General features: G+C 38.5%; 1 protein-coding gene across 1 annotated transcript; it reads left to right on the top strand.

Moving 5' to 3' along the window:
* Nucleotides 1-776: 776 nt before the first annotated feature.
* Nucleotides 777-23386, top strand: LOC137407255 (centrobin-like). The gene is made up of 25 exons (XM_068093863.1): nt 777-914; nt 1797-1921; nt 3629-3928; nt 5193-5384; nt 5842-5968; nt 8489-8645; nt 9185-9300; nt 9427-9560; nt 10121-10331; nt 11258-11343; nt 12621-12750; nt 13181-13336; nt 15507-15599; nt 16096-16305; nt 16815-16929; nt 17683-17744; nt 17875-18018; nt 18597-18684; nt 18774-18887; nt 19444-19711; nt 20540-20606; nt 20969-21082; nt 21507-21748; nt 22295-22397; nt 22681-23386. The coding sequence occupies exons 1-25, from the start codon at nt 777-779 to the stop codon at nt 22804-22806; spliced, it is 3618 nt and encodes a 1205-aa protein (XP_067949964.1). The 3' UTR covers nt 22807-23386.

The raw sequence follows: 23386 nt of genomic DNA, 5'->3' as shown, positions 1-23386 counted from the left end.
CTTATAGAGTCAATTGATAATCTTACCTACTTCAAGTTGTTACATGATACAATTGAACACGATGTCTAATGATGTGCTCATTAACATTGTTCATAAATAATATAGATCTTTTTTTATTAGAAACCGAGTTCAGGGTTTGTCGCTATTGTATTATTTGTAAGTTTTGACTGTATGTAATCGACACATTCAGTTATTTTGTCTCTAACAGCCAACTGAACAGGTTTGTAAGTATGCAATCAGCTCACTCTAATTCTCTTGCATTCCTCTTTTGTTCTGTTCAATTCGATGGTAAGCTTTCTTTTTTATTCTGTAGACACTCCGGTGATGCTAGCTTTTTGTGATTCAGATCATCAGTGTGGTCTACTGTTTTCATTTACCATAGATAACATATTCGGTGTAGCTGTATTTATGATAATAATAAAGAGGAAAAGACTCTGTTCCACAATAAACATACATTATAGCTTGGGCAAGAAGAAAATGCACACAAAAAATTTGAGGACCTTGGCTAGAGCTACTTCGGCGACCTGCAAGTTGTTAATCAACAATTTTTTTAATATTTTATTGACAGATTTTTCTCTGTCAGCCAGTGTAACTTTTACGATATGAGGATAAGATATATGAAACTGGTTTTTCTGAAATCTGTCCAAATTTTTGTTGACCCAACCTGTTGATTGCATTGCTACATAAGAAAGCAAGCTGAGAATAGGAGAATTTATGCATAGCAGTTATGTTAGACTACTATTGAATTGATATGTTATTATAATACGCAGCTAACTATGGCAGAGAGTGACCAGGAGTCCACATGTAATACTGATGACCTGATATCAGGAGTCTATCGTCTAGATGATATCAGCCCTCTTCTCAGTCCCTGTTCGCCCAACCTCAAACCTCGCACTCACCAGAACCTTGCTCAAGTGAGTCCTACTCGTTTGTGTATCAGAGAGTATGATTTCTATCATGGTATATTTACTCGCTGCTTTGTATTGTTTACCCAACTATCATGGACAATAATATGTCAGATGCTGTGATCTTATTATCCATCCTGTCATTCCTGTTCCTGTATGAGAAGTTTCACATATGGTCTATCTTGTTCCTTGATTGGTTTTCTATCTAAAGAAGTACCTTGCTTATCGAATCCGTTGTAACTGCTCATACAATATATGATCTTTTATAAATATTCATCAGCACCGTAGCAAAAACATTTCAGTCGAGTTGTTAGTAGGGAGGGGTCCAGTCTCATGTCCATCTCTCTTGATGACTATTTTTGAGATCTTGAGTTTAAAAATGTGTCTATCTCAGGGGCAGTTTAAACCCATACGTATCAGGTATACTATCGAGTAGTTCCCAGATCCTGCTAACGTGTCTAAAATAAACAGCTAGTGTAAAACAATATGTACTGTATGACCGACCTGCCAGCATTGCGAGAGCCCAGTTTAAATTGAAATATGGAAATAAGTTCATCTGTGTGTGTACTATATGACATCATGAAGTTGACATTGAGTAAGTCTTATAATTTATAATTTTGAGTAAGTCTTGTCATCTTGAAGACATAATTTATTTATATCCTAAGGATTTAAATGTTTAACCATAAATTATATACATAATATAATTTATAATTTGCCTGCCTGTAGAAAGGTAGGCTTCTAACAGCTATGGTTCTCTAGCGATTGCAATTTTCAACCCGTGAAAAGTTTTTTTGTATAAGATCTGTATGCTTATATATCTGGTAGAGTAGATGTAGAGTTGAAGTAGTAAGATTATTCTAGTCTCATTGGTTGTCTAATGCCAATTTCTAGGAAAAAGACAGCGGTAGAGGATCCTCATCGGAGACACCCGTAAACACTTGCTTTGAGAAGTCAAATCTTGATACGGTTAGAGTCAAACCTATTTCACCCCGCTCTAGATCTCTCTCCCCTCAGAGGTATGAGTCATATTCTACGTTACGTCGCTGTCAATCTCTTTCGCTGCAGACATACGAGTCATAATGATTTCTATATCAGATACACTGTTGGTTATTCTTGCAATCACAGTGAATCTTCTTCAACTTATGCAATGATAGTTATATTGCGCAATATATAGAGGTAGTCCTCACTTTATAACAACCCGGAGTTACGATGGCACTCAAAACTTGTGAAAATTGTCACAAATATACTTAAAAAAAGTAAATGAGAATAATAAGAAAGTACATGTAGATCATTAAACTAACCATGAATGAATAGATATTAGACATGTACCCTAGCCATGACACTGTTTTTACACACGCATGGTACCGGGTGTCAGGCTAATATCTGCTGCAGTTGAAGCATTATAAACAACTGACCTCTGGTACGTACAAACGCTAAATGAAAAGAGAAATCCTGAGAAAGTGAACGTGAAGAATATGTAAAAATACGTAACATCTATTGCAATGCACTACTCTATGGTAGTCTAACATTTGTTTCCATGCTTGTGTGCAGATAAAAACTAACTGAAAAAGCAAAAATTTGATTTTAATTTTCTTGCAAAATTGTATGCTTGATTTTAACATACTTTTTTTTAATACTGTTTGCACTTATTATTACAAAAGCTTTTGAAAAGTAGATGGAGAGAGGAAGTACAGTGTAAATAGCCTATGCGTATGCCACAGAGGCTCGAATGGACTGGAGGTTCATTTAAAAACAGAATCGCTTAGCAGCTGGATTTTCAGAATGTAGCCCCTTTGTAAACTGTACATGAACTGCTAAAATGACTATTCATCTATATCTAACTCGACAATGTACAGATGAATGTAAATTGATGTTGGTTATTTGTTACTACCTTCAGATCAGGTTTATTTTATAGTAACATGAGCAATTTTTAGCCGTGGCAGCTTTCTGCCTCTTCGCACTGAGTTTTTATGCACCTTGCTGACTGCCTGTCATGATTAGGCACTGGCAGCGCGCACTCGCTCTTGAGTGCAACGACATTTCGATCTCGGCAAAGATATCTCAATGCTCTGGAACAGTTCAAATTTTGGTCACGAGTTGAGCTCTAAAGTTTGTGTGCAGTGTACTAGGTGGCAGCTGTTATTGTAGCAAACCGAGCGTAAACATGGACCCATTGAGTCTGACGTAAATAATTACTGCTTGGATCAGTGGCACTGTTTCACCAGCGCTGCTGTCGTTGTCTCGTTACAATTGCAAAGCTAGCGCAGTTTTTGCAAAGCTAGTGCAGTTTAGTGCCATCAATTGTACTTGCTGTGTTATAGGCTTTATTCTTTATCTGCTAAAGAAACCTTTTTTCATTTGGCATATATATCCTCTTCTCCGATTCACTCGGGAATACCTGAGCAATAATGCACTGGCTGCCTCAATGCTCAAGTGTTGATAAGAAAAGTTGTATCCTTTCCAATCAGTACATTAGTTTCAAGGAGCCGACACACACGCAGGTCTACCTCTCCAAATCATCTCACTATTTCTTATTTAATCATACTGCTGTGACAGACAAAAAGGTCATCTTTGGGTTCACTTAATTCGAGTAATAACTATTGATCAACTACTCCTCGTCTTGTAAGAGTGTTGCCGTGACGATTTTGTTCTGTTTAGATTTTGCCTTTCAATGCTTGATGGACTCGCTGACTAGTTAATCAGCAGTATCTGCCTATTTCTAGTCGTATCAGAGTTCACTACACAGACTCGGCGCAGGAAGCCCTTGACCTGGCCAACAAAAGTTACGAAAAGTTGGTGGAGGAGGCAGATGAACGGCATAAGCTGAGCATTCTCATCAATAAGCGTGACGCAGAAAAGAGAGAGCGGGAATTAGAGAGAGCGGAATTAGAAAGAGCGGAATTAGAAAGAGCGGAGTTGGAAAGAAGGGAATTGGACAAAAAGGAAGAGAGGGCTAAAGCTGCTGATGCTAGAGAAGTAGATACTGCAGCAGCATCACAATCTAGCAGCGAGAGGGAAAACAGGTAAGTGTTAGACCACAGGCTAACTACTCTGATTAATGGGTATCCGTATATGCAGTTCTCCAGTTAGTTACCTAACTACTCAAGAAAGGTCTAAAAAGTTTTTCTTCTTAGTCTGAGCTAATGCAGATTTGATTTTCTTCGTCATCTGCTAAAGGTGTATGTTCTCAGTATTTTTTACACCTCTGTATATTCAGCAACTCTGTGGTAAACATGAACATGCTATACTCAAAGGTGCATTTACACTAACATGCGTGTGGCGTTTATCTTCTGTAGTTAGATGCTGAATGCTTAGCTATCAACAGGTTCTCTTTGCTGCATGTTCTCTTGCTCTTTGCTTCTCTTAGCGTGGACCTTTTGTGCGGCAGATGCCCGCTTTATACATCTCTATAGCATTGGCCCATTAAATTTATTACTTGCACCTGAGCCAATAGCCATGGTGGCAAAGCCTAACTATTACATAGCTGTGTACATAATCTATATTTATTCTGGTCAGGCAATGCCTCATGCTTTGTGATATGTTTATGGCCCCAAAAATACGCATTCTTAAACATCTCCTTAAAAATGGTGCTATCAATTCCGTCATTCATGTTATATGTAATAAATAAATGAAGTGAATCTATTCCTGTGCTAAAGTATGAATGTAGGCTTCATGCTGAATAGAAAACAAATCATATGAACTGATTTTGCCAGATTTGTTATCAACATCTTGGCAATGCAAAATCTGATTGTCTACCAAATCGTGTTTAGAGGATTGAAATGAAACATTGGTTCATTTTATGTGTATATACGCCACTCATAATGTTAATACAGAGTAATGGAGAACAATTATACTGAGAGTTGTTTTCTCATCGGCCACCAGTTAGACTGGTGTAGATTTGCTTTTGCTTATTGTCATTGTGCACACACTGGATGCAAAAGCACCAGTTCTCCAGGCACTGATGTTGCCTTAACTAGTCTAAAGAACAATATGGCAGTGTTTTTCCATAATGATTACATTTTTGTTTTTTATTTGTGCTCTACGATTCGACCCTTCTCTCGGGAAGCATAACTCACATTGTTTTAAATTTTCAAAAAAATCTTGTTCACAACAAGTCATCTTTGCAAAAAGTCAGCACAATCAGCAGCCTAGATTAGTGCTATAAAAAGAGTTGAAATGGTTCTCCTAGCTATGCAGTCAACCCAACTAAGTGACATGTTGTACTTGAGTGTCCTTATGAGTGTCTCCATCTTTAACTGATGTCTGTGATGTCTGTGGTGTTGACAGGCCTCCCCAACCCATCACCATCATACAGGAGCACATCAAGTTCGCGGAGAGCATCCTGGCGTCTCCACCGAGTTCAGAGGCTGGGAGTAGGTCCCGAAGCCTAAGTCCTTTTATATCAAACCATCAAGCGGCTTTACCGCTCGCCCCTAATCACTCTGCGAATAGATCTAGATCCACTTCACCTATCTCAAGGTGAGTAGTTTGGTATTCATGAATGAGCACATGTGCTACTGCCTTCTCCAGTTGCTCGAAGTGCAACACGCTAACCTGTGTTTTCATATTTGTTTCAAGTTTATATTTTATTGGTTCTTCGGTTACTCACTAAAGTCAGAGTTACTTTTGCCCTGATATCATTGACTGTCTACTTCTTGTGCTGGTTTATACAGATTTTATTATTTTCTGTTTTGCGATTCTACCTGTAGCTACTTGGTAAATCTTCCTCCTAAATGCTGCTTCTCATATGCTAATTGGCCTAACACATACATGAAATATGACAAAAGTATCACCGAGTATCTTCAACCCGGTTTTGTTTGAATGCAATCATATATCTTCATGTGTCTGGCCTGTTATTTTATGAAGCGGTTGTGGCTAAGTTTTACCTCTATTTTCAACTAACAAATTTATCCATAATTATTCTTGCTTGTCATAGGGGCAGGGATACTCACACAACCAGTAGCAGAAAAAGGCTTGCATTTGAAAATGAAGGGAGTCAGTCTAAGTCTCCTCTCTTAAGCAGATCTGGCAGAGAAAAGACAGCTCAGCAGATTCGCACACAGGTCTGTAAAGTTTTCTCTATGCGAAGTGTATTACACAGTCTATAATATATACCATATAATGATTGACCAATAGCAGGGCCAATAGCAAGGCCATCATTACGTCAATATCTGGGTGTTGTTCAGTAGGCTGTCTTCAAAGGATGATATGTTGAGTTTGGTTTAGTTAATGTATGACATTGTGTGGGTACACTGAAGAGAGGTTCATCGCTGTACTAAAGTTCTTGGTCATAGTTGCGTGGAAGTGCATGGTTAACTGAAGGTATTACCGTTGCCCTCAGTACAGTATATAAAATCACTCTCTGGTTCTTAAGCCAACTCTTACTTATTGAGGGACTAAAATGGCATCGCTCAGAGCATATTTTATCAATTTTAGCTGTTATTATTAGTTTTTCATACTAATAATAATAATAGTAATAGGCCAAGTTCTACATCATGTTGTTAACACTAATGGGCCAAGTTCTACACCATGTTGTTAAAACTAATAAGCCAAGTTCTACGTCATGTTGTTAACACTAAGGCCAAGTTAGTTGTTAACACTGTTAGGCCAAGTTCTACACCATGTTGTTAACACTAATAGGCCAAGCTCTACAACATGGTGCTAACACTAGTAGGCTAAGTTCTACACCTTGTTGTTAACGCTAAATGCCAAGTTAGTTGTTAACACTGATAGGCCAAGTTCTACACTTTGTTGTTAACACTAAATGCCAAGTTAGTTGTTAACACTGATAGACCAAGTTCTATACAATGTTGTTAACACTGAAGCGGTTTTGGTGTTAATTATTGGTTATACTTCAACCATACGCTGGCCAAAGTTTGAAAATAAATGTTTGTCGAAGTAGGAGGAAGCAGGGACTATTACATTGACTCTGCAAACCTTCATAGGTGAACAATTGCCGTTCTTTAGCAAGAGGCTAACTTGTCTCTTTCTAGTTAACTAGTTTCATTGGTAGAGGTCAAGAGCGACCAGTATTTTGAACTTGGGAGTTAGTTTTGTGTTCTTTCAAGTGAATTAGCAAGCATAAGTCCACTCATTTTTGTGCGCCAGCTTTTTACTTTGCATAACAAGTATAATTGGATTCAAGTCACTGCAACTCAAATATATCTCACTTTCACTCTTACATTCAGTATGTGGTATGAAGTTCTCCCGCTGCGGAGCCGGTCTGCACAATGGTAAATGCGATACTAACCCAGCCAAATAGAGCAGGTTAAAAAAGATTTGCTTGTTATATAGATTATGCTATTTTATTATTGAGAGAAGATAACTCTCTTGCCACAAGTGGCTACAAAATATTACGGTATTTCATCAGAGTAGAATTTGGCTCATTTTGTATGATCTTCAATAGGTTTCCAACCAATTAGAAACACATTGTACTACCCTACTTATTTACCACCTGCAGGCATAACCGGTAGAAATAGTCTTTTATTAAGGAAACTACATTTTAGATTTGTATTCTTAATAAATTTAGTCATGTGTTTGTGACTCTCATTGGACAGACTTTAATACAGTTAAATATTAATAATTATCAAGTTCATATTTTGTAACATTCCTCAACTATAACATAGTTGCTGATCAATAACAAAAATTAAAAAAATATGCAGCGGCATGCGAAATAAACTGGCCCCCTTTTGTTGGAAAACTAAAATTCAGTGAACAAGAAGGGGAAGGGTCCATTTTATTTGCACACCGCTGTACATGTAATTCAATGTCAATCTCTGGAGTAGACCTGCTGCTCGCTGTTGACAGCATGATTCCTCACCGGATACTTTCTGAGAGTAAAGACACTGTCACCTTTTTAATGATTGGAGCTCTTGTGTGTACTAAGTATGTAACTAAGTCTGCATCTGTTAGAGCTCTGTCAGCCATGTTCCATCTCTTCTAGCTAAGTGAGCCGCTGACGCTGACTTTATAGAATATAGAAGGTCAGGGTTCAGGTTAGTCTGGTCCAAGTGCATCCCTCTTACATTCTTGATAAGTTTTCTGGTTGACCGAGTCTATAGGCAGCAGGCGTGTTCCTTATCTATCTGATCAGAATGCCTATAGAAAAGGCTGTACTGGAGCCAGTTTCAATTGAATTTAATTGGCTCCTGGTTTATTTGTTTTTCACCAACTGAGTGAAAGGCTCGAATTTCGTGTGTGTTGAAGCTGAAGAGCGGCTCGTGCCGAGACAAAGCTAGTGTTGTTCTTATCACGAGTACCTACTCAGTCCAAACCTGGGGCCGTTATTGCTCGGCATGCTCTTGCATGGGCCAGCTGCAGCGCGCGGTACTCTAAGCTTTCACTTTCAATCTGGCTGCAAGTAGAGCTCATTATAAACATTGTCTCATATCATACGGTGAGTGCTGAGAGGTGGTCAGTGGACTGGCAGTAGCGGGTGGTTGGGTTTAAAGTCAAGCTAGAACAGGTACTTTGTCTGATTATGTCCTTCAAGTCATGCTATCAACTATGCTAGTCCCACAAACATGCATTCTGATGGGAGTGAGTGAGTTGCTGTCTATTTCTATGGCATATATGTATTGTAGGCTACTAATGCATACATAGAAGCCACCTCTCAAGGACTGCATCACCCACGACTCAGGTATAGCTCAGGCAGGATGTCCTCACCTTCACATAGCACAGAAAGGGTCACCGGAGAGAATGCTGAGGAACTGGTTGATATCTATTCAACTCCTGAGCAGAGTGAGTGTAGCCTCTGTCTATAACTTGTCTTAAAACCCTTGTATATAGTGACCTGCATTTGTGTAAGGATAGTGTGACCTGCGTCTATAAATATCAATTTGTGGTGGTCTTTGCTTTTTGGCACGTCAAATCCGGCTTATCTCATTTTTGACGGTTGATCTTGAGAGGTGTATAGAGAGAGTTGTATGTACTTCTTTATATGTATGCGCGTGTAAGATCAAAGCTAAAGATATGGATAATATAACTAACTTATGGATATCTAGTGCAACTCGCCCGTTTGGCTGTTATTTATTAGTCTGAGTAGATAAATGGTCACCTTGAGAACGCGTGCTGACATATCTTGTGTTCCGTCAGTCTCTTGTGTGCAGAATAAGAAATATTGTATATTTCTTTAGAGTTTTATATTTTCAGAGTTTTATTTTTAACATTTTCTCTTACCAATTTGAGTTAATACTCATCTAACTTTTCTGTGTGCTCTTTGGTCATGGTTGAACTAGAAATCTATTCTTGACCTCTGACTTACTTGTCTAAATTTCCAGATGCAGTGCGCGCAGGTCCTCTGTCTAGCACACCTCACAAGTCTCAAAGGGCACCTGTTAGGAGAGCATTTTCACTCCGAGATAATGGCTCATGGCAGACTGACAGCAACCAAGCGGTGAGTTATAGAGACATGATAATTGTGGACATTTTCTTATTCTGACTACGACTCCGCATTTTGAAACATTGTAAAATGCCTGAGGTTTCTAAATCGGAATGCTATGATTGATATTCCCACTTGCAGAGGTCATCTGCTGAGCCTGTTCACACCCCCACCCACTATATTAAAGGACTCCAGTCTGTCAGAAGTGGACTGCGGCGACTTATGGGAGAGGAGCTGCCTGGAGTTGATTTGATTACGACTGACCCTAGCAACAGGTTAGGAGAAGAATACAAATGCATTAGATAAGGTACTGATGTCATATGTCTCTACACGCCTGACTGCAACTGACTTACCTGAACAACTGGCCTCACTATGAATGACTTATACCTCGTTGTGGATGACTTATCTCACTGTGGATGACTTACCTCAATGTGGATGGCTTACCTCACTGTAGATATCTTACCTCACTGTGAATGACTTACTCGCTGTAGATGACTTACCTCACCATGGATGACTTACCTCACTGTGCATAACTTACCTCACTGTAGATGACTTACCTCACTGTAGATGACTTACCTCACAGTAAATGATTTACCTCACTGTGAATGACTTGCTTCACTGTTGATGATTTGCCTCACTGTGGATGACTTATCTCACAGTAGATGACTTACCTCACTCTGAATAACTTACCTCACTCTGAATAACTGCAAAGTTATCTCACAATGGGCAGGTTTATTTCATCATGGAGGGTTTTGCTTGACTGGAGGACTTACCTCATTTTGGCGAATTATTATCACTGCATTATTCCTTGACCTATATAGTTGTTTGCTTACAGGTCAGATAGTGTCGGTCTGAGAATTGAGTCAACGATCAACGCAGAGAATCAGCTGTTGCGGGACCAACTAAGCAGGGAACGCAGTTTGAGGAAGCAGATTGAGGCTGATAAGCACGAGCTTCAGTCGCAGCTGCTTGAGTCGAAGGACAGGCTGCACCACCTGACCTCTACTCTCAAACAGAAGGACGGAATGATGAAAAAACTTGATCAGGTGCGAGCATCTTTCTTATTATGATGGAATTCCCATTTACACTAGGTTATCGCAAAATGCACCTTTTGCTGCAAATTTCTTGAACAACTTGCACTGCAAGTTGTCATAGGACTTATTTATGTCAGTGAACTTGGTTACCTTTTGCATTTGCCAATAGAATTACTTATGGAACAACTAGTGTTAATAATTGACCAATAGAATTACTAATAAACCAGCTAATGGTAATCATTGGTCAATAAAATTACTTATGGATTGGCCAATAGTAATCATTGACCAATATAATTAATTATAGATCTACCAATAGTAATCATTGACCAATAGAATTACTCATGGAACAGCCAAGGGTAATCATCAACCAATTAAATTTTTATGGATCAGCCAATGGGAATCATTGACTAATAAAATTACTTCTGAAACAGGCAATGGTAATAATAAGTTAATTCTTAGTACTATAATTACTGGTTTCTGTTAAAAATTAATGGTTAGTAAGTGGACATATGTAAGAACAAGACAATCACACATTCGTATTAATAAATGTTATATACTAACTGCTGAGAGATAATTGTGGCCTACTATTGTTCAATTGGCCATGACAACTTGCTTCAAGTCACTGCAGGTAGATTGCTGGTGTAACACAATTTAATGGTTACGCGGGCGGATTTTTGTCATTGACGATTTGTAATTACAAAATTTCCTTGAGAGGAAAGATCACCAGAGTTATTAAGAATTGACTCAGTTTGAATGCAAATAAACTAAGAGTTTCGTACAATTTTATAAAAAACTTAAAATCAAGTATTTTCGCACAAATCTAGTTATTTTTCTAAATCTGTTTTACATATTTTTTAAAAGGATGTCTGTAACTAAGTGAATAGGTAATTGGTTTGCTATGAAGTCTTTTATATTAAGTTCTTGTCTGTTTGTCTCAGAACCTGGAGGATGTTGTCAAGGGCTGGCAGAAACATGAGCATGACAATAAGCTGCACACTGAGAATTTGACTATCAATATACGCAGGTTTGTAGACCACCGTATCCAGGTAGTGTGTAACAGGGCATATGATAGGGATAAATCATCAGGGTATCTATATCTAGGAAGCTGGTCATATGCTAATACACGGGTACTCATACACACATACATAGTACACTAGCCATATACGAGTAATTAACTGGACATAAGTCATTAATAGTAGATCATCTAAGGGCAAATCCTGTCACTTGGTGCTCAGTTTAGTGGTTCGTACAATTAGTAGCTATGTAGGTGAGATATCGTTGCAATGGAGCTTGTCATATGGCTTTGCTGTTAGTCTGTAATGGCCCTCTTTTTACTTTGATGTTCATGTTTGAGGTCAAATTCTATACAAAAATACAGTCAAACATGGATAACTCGAACTTCACGGGACCGAGCAAAAGTGTTCGAATTATCAGAGCGTTCAAGTTATCAGACCACTGTCACAAGTCCATGTATTTACTTATTTATTAGTAGATACATGTACATATACAAACTATAATATAAATCAAAAGCACAAATGGCTTGTTTCAAATTAAATGCTTCTAATGTAAAGTTTAAAACGTTTTTATCAAAAAGTATAGGGATTTTCTATCATTTGAAATTGGTTTGTTGTTTGAGGTGATGTTATTGCCAGGACATTTTTTAGATTGACATTGGTAAAACTTGATCGTTGTTGAAATGCTCAAAAGAAAAGACATTTTTTTCTTTTGAGCGTTTTACCCACGATCAATGTTGCCGATTTTTCTTTAAGTTTATGCAAAGATTACCTCACTTTACCTTGCTTCCGAAGGGCGATCGCTAAGCGGATGTTAGGTATAAATCAAATTTCACCAAACCTTTAGAAAAGTCATTGACAAAAATATTTTGCCGATGGTGGTAATAACGACACTTATGAATTACGAAAAGTTGAGGTTTACCTCTATGGCTTGGAATAAAATGATTTTCTAAAGTGATAACAACCGTTTCGGTAGCCGTTGGGCAAAAAACAGTTCGAGTTAACAGTGTTGAGTTCGAGTTATCTATAGCAATTTATCATTACGTGGGAACGAACCAAAGAAACAGTTCGAATTAACCATGTGTTCGAGCTATCCGTGGGCGAGTTATCCATGTTTGACTGTATTTGGATGACCAATTAGTAATAATGTTAAAGACGAGCTCTAGTCTATGTGTCTCTTTCTCCAAATCTGTTGCAGTTTCCTGCTGAATACTCACTAACAGTAGTGATGTGTAGTATCTGCTTGTATTGATCCAAATTCTGTCAGACTAACTTTTGTCAATGCTAGACTGGAGCGGGAGCTGGAGGACAAGCGGCAGCAAGTGCTTGGGTTGGAGAGTGACCTGACCAGTACTATTGAGGACCTAAGACGGGAACAGAACACTAGCAAGGACTTTGCCAGAGAGGCATCGGAACAGGTGAGTGTCCCTTATTATTGCACAGAAAGTTGGCAGCAAGCGTTAGCAATTAGCATATCAGGCAAGTTAAAAGTACTTCGTAATTGTAGGAAACTGAGGTCAGCATGAGAGTGCTTCACCCGATTTTGCGCAAACTAGTATAGTGCGAGAGGTGATAACTCTATACAGCCTCTAAACCTACTTTTAAGGGACCATCAAAGAACAGTCTGACAAATATGCTTGTCTCAAAAATATCTTGCTCAGCTAGAAATTACTAGGTCAAACGTGGTTACAAAGGTCATAGAGATCTCAACAACTAGGCATGGCTATTGCTTTTTGCCCATTAGAGGTTCAAAATTTCAGTGGTATTTCACACGTGTGTAACCTTTTAAGCCATATAAGCAACAATTACATTGAAAGATTTGTTGCTGAAACTTGTGATTACTTTTAGCAAACCCACTACCAGGAAGAACTAACTAATCTTAATAACTGTTTGGAGAGAGAGCGGGAGAAAGGCCTGAGGCTCGAGCTAGAAAAAACTCAGGCCGTTGAAGGTCGAGGTCATGTTGAGGGTCAGCTGTCAACTTTACATGAGACGCTAGATCAGGTTTGGTTAAAATAAAGCTTTACATTATTTATTACACGATGTCAGATATGGTGATATGATAAGTAAACCTTGAGTGAGCATAAGTCTATTTCAGACTCAAGTTTAGTTTTACAGTTGACTTCATCGTTGTTAAATATTGTATACCATTTTATCAAAAGTAGCACCAACTAGTAGATCTTACTATAATCACTTCATCGAACCATCCATATGGTGGCCATAATATGGTGGCTGTAATACGGTAGCTGTAATCGGGTAGCTGTAATACGGTAGTTGTAATACGGTGGCTGTAATACGGTGGCTGTAATACGGTAGTTGTAATACGGTGGCTGTAATACGGTGGCTGTAATACGATAGTTGTAATACGGTGGCTGTAATACGGTGGCTGTAATACTGTAGCTGTAATACGGTAGCTGTAATACAGTGGGCGTAATAGGGCAGCTGTAATACTGTAGCTGTAATACGGTGGCTGTAATACGGTGGCTGTAATACGGTAGTTGTAATACGGTGGCTGTAATACGTTGGCTGTAATACGGTAGCTGTAATACGGTTGCTGTAATACGGTAGTTGTAATACGGTGGCTGTAATACGGTGGCTGTAATACGGTAGTTGTAATACGGTAGCTGTAATACGGTGGCTGTAATACGGTGGCTGTAATACGGTGGGTGTAATACGGTGGCTGTAATACGGTGGCTGTAATACGGTGGCTGTAATACGGTGGCTGTAATACGGTGGCTGTAATACGGTAGTTGTAATACGGTAGCTGTAATACGGTGGCTGTAATACGGTGGCTGTAATACGGTAGTTGTAATACGGTGGCTGTAATACGGTGGCTGTAATCGGGTAGCTGTAATACGGTAGTTGTAATACGGTGGCTGTAATACGGTAGCTGTAATACGGTGGCTGTAATACGGTGGCTGTAATATGGTAGTTGTAATACGGTGGCTGTAATACGGTGGGTGTAATACGGTGGCTGTAATACGGTGGCTGTAGTACGGTAGTTGTAATACGGTAGCTGTAATACGGTGGCTGTAATACGGTAGTTGTAATACGGTGGCTGTAATACGGTGGCTGTAATACGGTGGGTGTAATACGGTGGCTGTAATACGGTGGCTGTAATACGGTAGTTGTAATACGGTAGTTGTAATACGGTGGCTGTAATACGGTAGTTGTAATATGGTGGCTGTAATACGGTGGCTGTAATACGGTGGGTGTAATACGGTGGCTGTAATACGGTGGCTGTAATACGGTGGCTGTAATACGGTGGCTGTAATACGGTGGCTGTAATACGGTGGCTGTAATACGGTGGCTGTAATACGGTAGTTGTAATACGGTGGCTGTAATACGGTGGCTGTAATACGGTAGTTGTAATACGGTAGTTGTAATACGGTGGCTGTAATACGGTGGCTGTAATACGGTAGTTGTAATACGGTAGTTGTAATACGGTAGTTGTAATACGGTGGGTGTAATACGGTAGCTGTAATACGGTGGGTGTAATAGGGCAGCTGTAATACTGTAGCTGTAATATGCCACTTCATTGGCATTTGGCCTTTGATCACTCTTTAGTGGTAGGTAACCTTTTGAGATATGGAGGAGTTCTTTAAAATGTTCAGTGTCTATCAAATAACTTTTAGTTGCATTCTCACAGTTGTTTATTTTGTTATGTATAAAGTGCATGTCAATAGATCACAGGGCAGATTATGCTAGCACTCACTCGAGATTGTTTCACCAAATTGGCAGCAAATAATGTTTATTTACACTCACATCCTACAACAGGTTTTCACCATAACGATCTACAATTTCAAAAGCTTGAGGCAATGTACAAGAGATGTTAAGATTTGTTTTGATTTGATACTATTATACGTTGAAATAACAATTCTAATGGTGAGAGCAAAAGCTTGGGAGCCATAATATTGGTTATATTTGATAAAACTAAATAAGTGAACCGATTCACTTTAAGTTTGGATGCTGATTTTACCTAAACATTACTCGGCAAATTTATTTACATTTGTAAAAATTTACCGTAGCTCGTGTTACTAATTACAATATTAGACCGTGTGATGCCAAGTGCCACATTTTGCTTGCACTAGTTGTCTACAAGGGCTTATATAAGGTCTCTCTTTAGGTGTAATAGGTTAAGGGTCTGAGACTGTAAAATATGTTTGATGTTTAGGAGAGGGAGAACTTCAAGGAGCGCGAACAGGAGTTGCTGAGCAAAATCAATGAGATAACAAGTGTGCAGATTGCAGTGCTTGAGCAAGAGGCTGTGAGTTGTCTTTTCTTTTATTGGCTCTTCATTTATTCAAATGATCTGGAATCTTTGCAAAATAGATGTGATCTTTTTACTAGGGTTTTCATTACTAGAGCATAGAAAGTATCAAGTTAACACGTGGGTAATTATATAATATAAAGCAATTCCATGTGCCAGACATGCATAATTTACAAAATAGATATTAGTTCATAATTAGATGTAGCTTATGACATTCAGGTTGAAAATCATAATTGATGATTTCTTTAAACCAACAATTTGCAAGCCATTTGAATCAGAGTGGAATTATTGCAAATTTTTTTTCGTTCAATAAGTACTTATGGGTCCAATCCCACTCTGGTTCAACTTCTAATCATGATATAGTTGAATACAGTATAAATGAAAAAAAATAGTAGTCATCGTTAGCTTTTGTTTTGCAAGTAGCCCCTCGTGTATCTTTGTTACACCAGTGTTGCTCCTCTGTTGAAGATGTCTACTCACATCTATACTGCAGGCTCGCACTAAAGCACTGAATGAGAAGATTGAGGAATTAGATGAGAAAGCTAGGAAGTGTGAGCAGGAGGCGGAAGGACAACGCCATCTGGTGAGCAGTAGAGAGAAGGAGCTAGAGAGACTGCAGTCCCTACTTGAGCTCACAGAGGCTAAACACCAGAACTCTCTCCAGCAGCTGGAGTCAAAGCTTCGCGTTGAACTTGAGCTCAGGGTCGGTCATTTGGTACCTTCAATGTAGCATTCTGAACACAAGTCTACTTTGTAGTTTGTATAATATGGCTAAAAGTCATTTGCCTATTCTGTGGTGGCATGAGTTTATTTAATGTTATATTTATGTGACCTTTTAAATAATTTATTAGTGCATCTGTATCTATCTCATTGTTGCATGCATGTAAATGCTAACAACAACTTGTTTTTGTCACGAGCAGGCTATGGTAGGCACTACATGAAGCATAGTATGCTTGAAATTAGCTTACTGTGCAGTGTCTATTACATTATTGCAATGCTAGCATATTGACCGGCAGGATTTTAAGTGCCAATATGTTGTCCTATGACGCAATGTGCACAAAACGAAACAAACTCTATGATTATTATTATTATTAACAATTATTCTATTATCAATATGTGATGAAATCGCCAACCCATCCTGTTGTACGGGTCTTATAGTTACCCTTTATGATCGTGAACATGTTTCTACCGAAATTTTGAAATGATTCGTAGGTGTCACAGGCTAAGGATGATGGCCTGAAGAGGGTAGCAGATGTAGAAATAGCCCTACAACAGGCTCATCAGCGACAACTCTCTGATGTTGCATCGGAACACAACAGGCAGTTAGGTACGCCTTCTCTTATCTCTACATTTCCTCACTCTTTTCTATCACAATATGATTTGTAGATTAATCATTTTAGACTTCTCCATTCTAATGTCAATTCGAACTATCAAGAATTGCTCGTCATTTTCTGTCATGTTCAAAATTTTAATGTTGAAAAGATTCCAGCAAGTGATAGTGGCTATACACAGCCGCAATCAGAAATATTGAAAAACTACTAATAATCTTTCATTAATAATTTCACAGTGAAAAATCTCTTCATCAGCACAGAGCACTTGCTAGTGGTTGACACATGCACAATCCTTGTCATATGGGATTTACTGTTTACACATGACATTTCAGTAACAAGCCAATCGGAGACCGTAAATCAAGCTATACATTCATCTAACCTACATATATGTGTTAGTGTCATGCAGTTGTGACTTCCAATCTTATAGCTGTATTGTCGGCAGTATTTTCTCAGTTATACAAATCATACTATGCCTGTTGTAGAAATACATTTATATTCATGCCTTGCTAGCTTTCTGTTTCTTCAACAAGAAGTAGCTTGGTGTCTAGCCACGGTGGTTGAAAGTTACTTCCTGCACGTAGCATTTAAAATGTTTATTCAGTGTCTCCTTCAAATAACAAAGCAATTTTACTGTAACATTTTTTATTCAATTTGCTGGGTTTCATTAATGTACTAGTATAAAACAATTTACTGTTTCCATTTAATTAGCTAGAGTAAACATTTCAATGTATGGGTATTTTTTCCTTCAGGGGCCATGAGAGAGAGATTCAACAATGAAATCAACAGAGTTAAGAATCACATGGAAGATCAGGTATCTGGCCTCCTAATCCTCTTTCACATTTTCCAGATGCTGATAATAGTTCAAGAATCTTGCACACATTTTATGATAAACTTGTGAGGAAGCTAGATTCAGACAAATCATCTAACACTGTTTCTCACAGATACAAATGGCTGATGCTGCCCTAGAGGACACCAAGCGAGAGCTGGAGTCAGCACAGTCTTCGAAGGAGGCAGCTGAAGGACAGAGGGATGACCTAGCTAGCAGACTACAAGCTGTTCTGACGCTACTGGGTGCTGCCGGACAGGTGACTAATCATTTAACCTGTTAGTTTTCTATTTTCAAACTTACTGAATTCATTTTCACAAGCCCTGGAAAAGGCAGCGCTCAGCTGGTGCTTCATTTCAGCTTCCATTCAAGAGCCAAGTACTCACACTGAAATTAAAATATGTAAATGGTTCCTAGACTATGCGATTTGGTTGAAGCTTATGTGGTCAGCAATTTTCCGTCGTTGACTTTAGTCATGTTTAATACATTTGGATACATGATTCATTCACAATCTTTACTATAATAAGAGAGGTGTCTGTCTGATTGGGAGCCTGGAAAAAGAACCATTTTACGGGATTCGAACTCGTGCCAATAAAATTAAAGCTGTCAATACCATAGCATATCTATTACTTCTCTTCTTGTTGTACACTTGCAATTATGTCCAGTAATCTGTTTACATCTAATTGGGCAATATTAGACATATTGTATATACTGTAGTAACATTTAGTACAAAGACATCATGGGATATTGACAGCTTTTTTAATAGACTTTTTTGTATTATGGTCAGCATCTTTCATGGTTATTCGTATTTGAAGAGATAATGTGTCCTTTATACAGGGTGTATTACCAGCGTCCTCTCTCAAACCTGCTCCACTTTCCTCAGACTACGGTTCAAGTGCCACTCTCTCACACCAGGTTTCTACCAGTAAGTCATACACCGTGTTGTGCTTACGTATCTTCCGATGTTATGGGAGATGTGATGGAGGCTCGTCTATCCCTAATATTTTCTTTCAGATGATATTAGCCAAGGGCCCCAAGTATTTGCTCCGTACAAGGAGAGGGTTGAAGAAACAAGAGTCGCATCACCTCCCCCTTCTGATAGAGGCTCTAAGGACACGCCCTACCAAGGTAATCCGTATGCTATATTGTCAAGTGATATAGTAGTATTCTCAAGTGATATATACTATTTAGATTGGTCTATCAGCACATGGTAAATCTGCTCTATGCTACTGGTTCAGTACATAGAAGGTTATCATCTTTAATCATTTGTCCGTTTCCTAGCTACACCTTACGCTAGTCGCTTATTGTATTCCTTCAGCAACCCTCTCCAAACTCATTGATCTGCTTTTCTGCGGAAAGTTGTTCTTAAGCAAATTTTCTTCTAGAAGTTATTTTCTCATACCATAGATTATGCCTACCGCATCTACTAGCGACCTTGATATCTCACTTTATTTGCTTCTCTAATTTTCTCCTTGTTACTGCGGCTAGAGTTTGGTTTCTTAACAAACAGAGGTTTATGATAAGCTACAGAGGGTAACAGACAGATGTCTGTTACCTTCCGACTTTATCTTATGTCATACTGAAGAAATAGACTCTTATTTATTGTTGAACATTCAACAGTGTAAAATGTAGTTATTGATTAATTGAATCCCACATTAGACCGTATCTACTTTTACCCTTACAGCTCCAGTATCGGTAAGCTCTACACAAGCCGGAGATACCAGTGATGAATTGGTGCCGAACAATGACGGTTCATACGAGATGCCCATTAACAAGCAGCCGGGACAGCAAGAGGATGTATCAGCTGAACAATCTGAAGACTTCCGGCAGCAATATGAAACACATCGGCAGCAGATGAAAGAAGAACAGGAACAGGTCGATGAGAAGGTTGAAGGAACTCAGGAAGATAAGGATGATGCTAGTGTTGTCTCTACCACCGAGACTTATGACTTGTGAGTTCAGTTGAACCCCTGCTTACGATTTCCTCTACATGTATTTTAGAACATATGATTTGAAATTGGAGCAAGTATTTGATGCTTCATCTGCAGCAATTTTCAACATGTGTTCAAAGTTTTTCAAAACAGTTTTGTAAGTGAAAATTAAGAGGTTTGTGGAAGCTGAATATAAATTGTAAAGATATATAAAGGATAAAAATTATCAGTTAAGTTAGTTTAAATTTTCATTAGTGTAAGTTAAGTAAGTTTACAACGCGTATTTCAATTATTACTTGTATCTACAAAATTACTCATCGACCTTAGGCTACCTCTGTGATTTTGTGATGTTCAAGCTCAATGTTTAGGTACTTCTATTGTTAGCTTCATGATTTGATGATGTTCAAGCTCAATGTGTAGGTACCTCTATTCTTAGCTTCATGATTTGATGATGTTCAAGCTCTAGGTTTTGATCCATCTAATACTAGTTCTATGATTTGGCGATGTTCAAGGTCTAAGTTTGAATACTTCCTTTACTATCTTTAAGAGTTGTTAATGTTCAAGCTATAATTGTAGATACCTCTATTGCTAGCTCTATGATTTACTGATGTTTAAGCTCTAGATGTATTACTAGCTCTATGAGCTCTATGAGATGGTGATGTTCAAAAAATTTATTATTTTTTAGTGACTGATAATTATCAGGCATACTCTTTTGTTGAACTTACACTGGCGCATAATAACCTTATTGCTCTCGTTTCGGTAGCTATGTTAACCTACAATGTATGCACTTTTATCTGCAACTATTTATACTGATATTCTGGTTGCAGTCGTTAGAACTTCTGCTTGTAGAAATGATAATGATGACTCACACTACAGACACAAGAGACAGGCCGAGTTACAGGACTACATAAAAAAGGTACTCAACTCAGCCATGTTATTTAGCTCTTTAATATGCATGAGTTAAATTAGATACTGTAATAGAGACATACGAAAACTATTAAGGCTGCAAATTAGTCACAAAAGATAAAGACAGCCAAAAGAGCTAGCAAATCTCTTCATTTGTATATAGCAAATGTATACTGCTAGCAAGAAGGCCTCTATCTTATCTCTCGTATCTAAATAATGCTTGGCACGTGACTATAACTGTCATATAAGCTATGTTTACCAAGCGTTCTGTTGTGAGGGAGTCATGTAACATATATAGCTCCACATTAAATTTTCTGGAACATTCAGGAGCTTTTCATTTTTGCTAGCATTGGCTGATTTTCTTATGTGTAGTTGCTCAATCGCTCTGTGGGAGACCCTCTGATAGAGACAAGGATAGATCTGGATGAGTCTCATATCAGTGTCATCAGCGGTCTCCAGGAGCACTCTGTCATCCTTCACGATGGGGTGAGCTGCACTGCGTATTTGCTTTTTCAAGTGATATTACATGTGAATTTTGTGTTTCATTTTAATTATTTGTATGTAAGCACAAGTTTTCTACATTCATTTATTCAAAGGTTGGCAGAAGATGTTTAGTCTATCATTGATATATAGCTAAAGGTCTCTGATCTATTGGTTTATTACTTTGTAATATCTAGGAGGCCTTGAGACCAATTATTTGTAAACTGAGACGAGGAAAAAACAGCACTTAGTGTCACCAAGCAGTACATGTAGCGAGTAGTCTACGTATTTTGCACTGTTTCTATGAAACCTATGCATTTTGTTTTTGGTTTCATGACCCACCTTATAGCTATTCCTTTAATTATGGTAATAGTGAATAGTACAAGAACTTTGTCAGATATCAGAAGTATGTTATCCTCGTTTGCTCTAGAGTCACCATCATCACTCATCCCCGAAGAAAGCATTTCGTCACGAGACTGTGGGCCATGTATCTCTCGGAAAGGGTGTGAACCATACGCCTCCTGTGAAGGGCTCGAGTAAGAAGGTGAACCCTACGGAAATAGCGAGCTTAATCTCCAAGTATGGTTCAGGCTCGACCCCTTCGACGTCTGAGTATCTTGAGTACCTCAAGTCAGTCGCTGTTAACAATCACACTGGCTTACTTAGAGAGTTGTAAGTCTAACATTCTGGTCTGGTATCCTTAACACACCATGACTAATGGTGTCCTTTAGAGGTAGGGGGCTCGTGAATTGCGGTTGCTGAAGCTATGTTTAAGCTGATTTTTTCACTTATTCACACCTGTGTTGCTTGCTCAAGATTTATAATAGGTTTAACACTTGAGAAATAGCTGCTCCCTCATACGTCAAGTTCTGATGGCCGCTTTCACTTGTCTATAAACAGTCATACTAACCGTGGATTAGTAATTTATTACCAATTTGAACTCAAAGTTCAGCTGTACTAACGACTTCATTGATGCAAGCACTTTAAAACCAGAGGTCAATGGCCAACTCTATGCTGTAAAGCACCATGGTTAATACATTACCACTCTACACCCAGAGTTAAGTCAAAATCCACTCTAACATGTCACTTTGGGAATTATTCATAGCTCAGGGCACTTTGCTGTGATTGTCAAACTACTGACTGCTCTCTGGAGTACACCGTTTGAGGTGTCAGCTAGGTACCATGTCTAGAGTGTGTGTAGAGTGGCTCTTCTTGCAGTGGCCAGAGTAAAGGAAGCACCGGCAGCAAACAGACAGCCAAGAAGGCATTAGCAGACACGTTTAACACATCAGCATCAATCCGTGTGCCACCTCGACGTTCTGTAAGATACTAATGCTCATTTTTGTTTGTGTCTTACTCATTAACCTTCTTGATTGCTTACAACTATTGAGTGAGCAACGCTATTGGCTAAAAGCTATGATGTCATAAGGTTTCAACTTAGATTCAGGAGATTTGCTAGTAGTTGTTGACTAGTCTCTTTGAAGTAATACTGAATGATGCACAATTAGCTGTGACAAGTTCCCTTTTATAGTATTACACGACCATGACTCAGTCAATATTGCATAACTTACACTTGTATTCTTTTTACCAGTTGACTGTTGCAGACTTCCAGATCAAGAGTAACTCCTTCTAGCCCTGAGAGCACCACTCTAAGCAAGCAGGCAAAAGAGAAGGATAGGGCAAAGATAAAGAGACATTCAAGCACGCGATCTCAGGCTGTTTGGAAATAGGATTAATCTGTTAGTGAATGATAACGTGTTAATGAGAAGATATCGGTAGCTGCTAAAAATATTGTTCCGTCCTGTTTGTGGTTGCTGGCTTTAGTGTCTCAGCTATTCCAACTGACTCCATCCATTTATGCTTTTGCAGCTGATATTTATTATATGAGTTGACTTTGTTTTTAGTGGAATATATCAAAACTGTTCGCAATATTCCTTTATTGACTAATTATGCAATATTTATGTATTCGTTTATTTATTGTTAGCTAGGCTATGCTCCCATAGCCAGTTGTGTATGAGTGTGAAATCGTGTAACTGTTGTATGGATGCCTGTGAATGGACAATCGACTATTTTGTTCGACCAATCGCCTGTCGAAGATGAAATGTTTATGTATAGAGATGCTACTTGTGCTAAGTGTTCTACCATGCTTTTAGGTTTGTAAACACTTTCGAATTACTTTGTCTTGTGATCAAGCGCAAATAGTTGATGTTGCTTGAGTATACACTTTTCGAAAACCTTTGACAAACTGGTTTTATCGGTTGGCGCTTTTTCTATTTTGCATATTTGATTTCTAATCTTTTTTGTATGTCT

Source organism: Watersipora subatra, chromosome 10 (genome assembly GCF_963576615.1).
Source record: "Watersipora subatra chromosome 10, tzWatSuba1.1, whole genome shotgun sequence".
NCBI lineage: Eukaryota > Metazoa > Bryozoa > Gymnolaemata > Cheilostomatida > Watersiporidae > Watersipora > Watersipora subatra.
The sequence above is the reverse complement of the archived record's forward strand: the minus strand, read 5'-3'. Positions and strand labels throughout refer to the sequence as shown.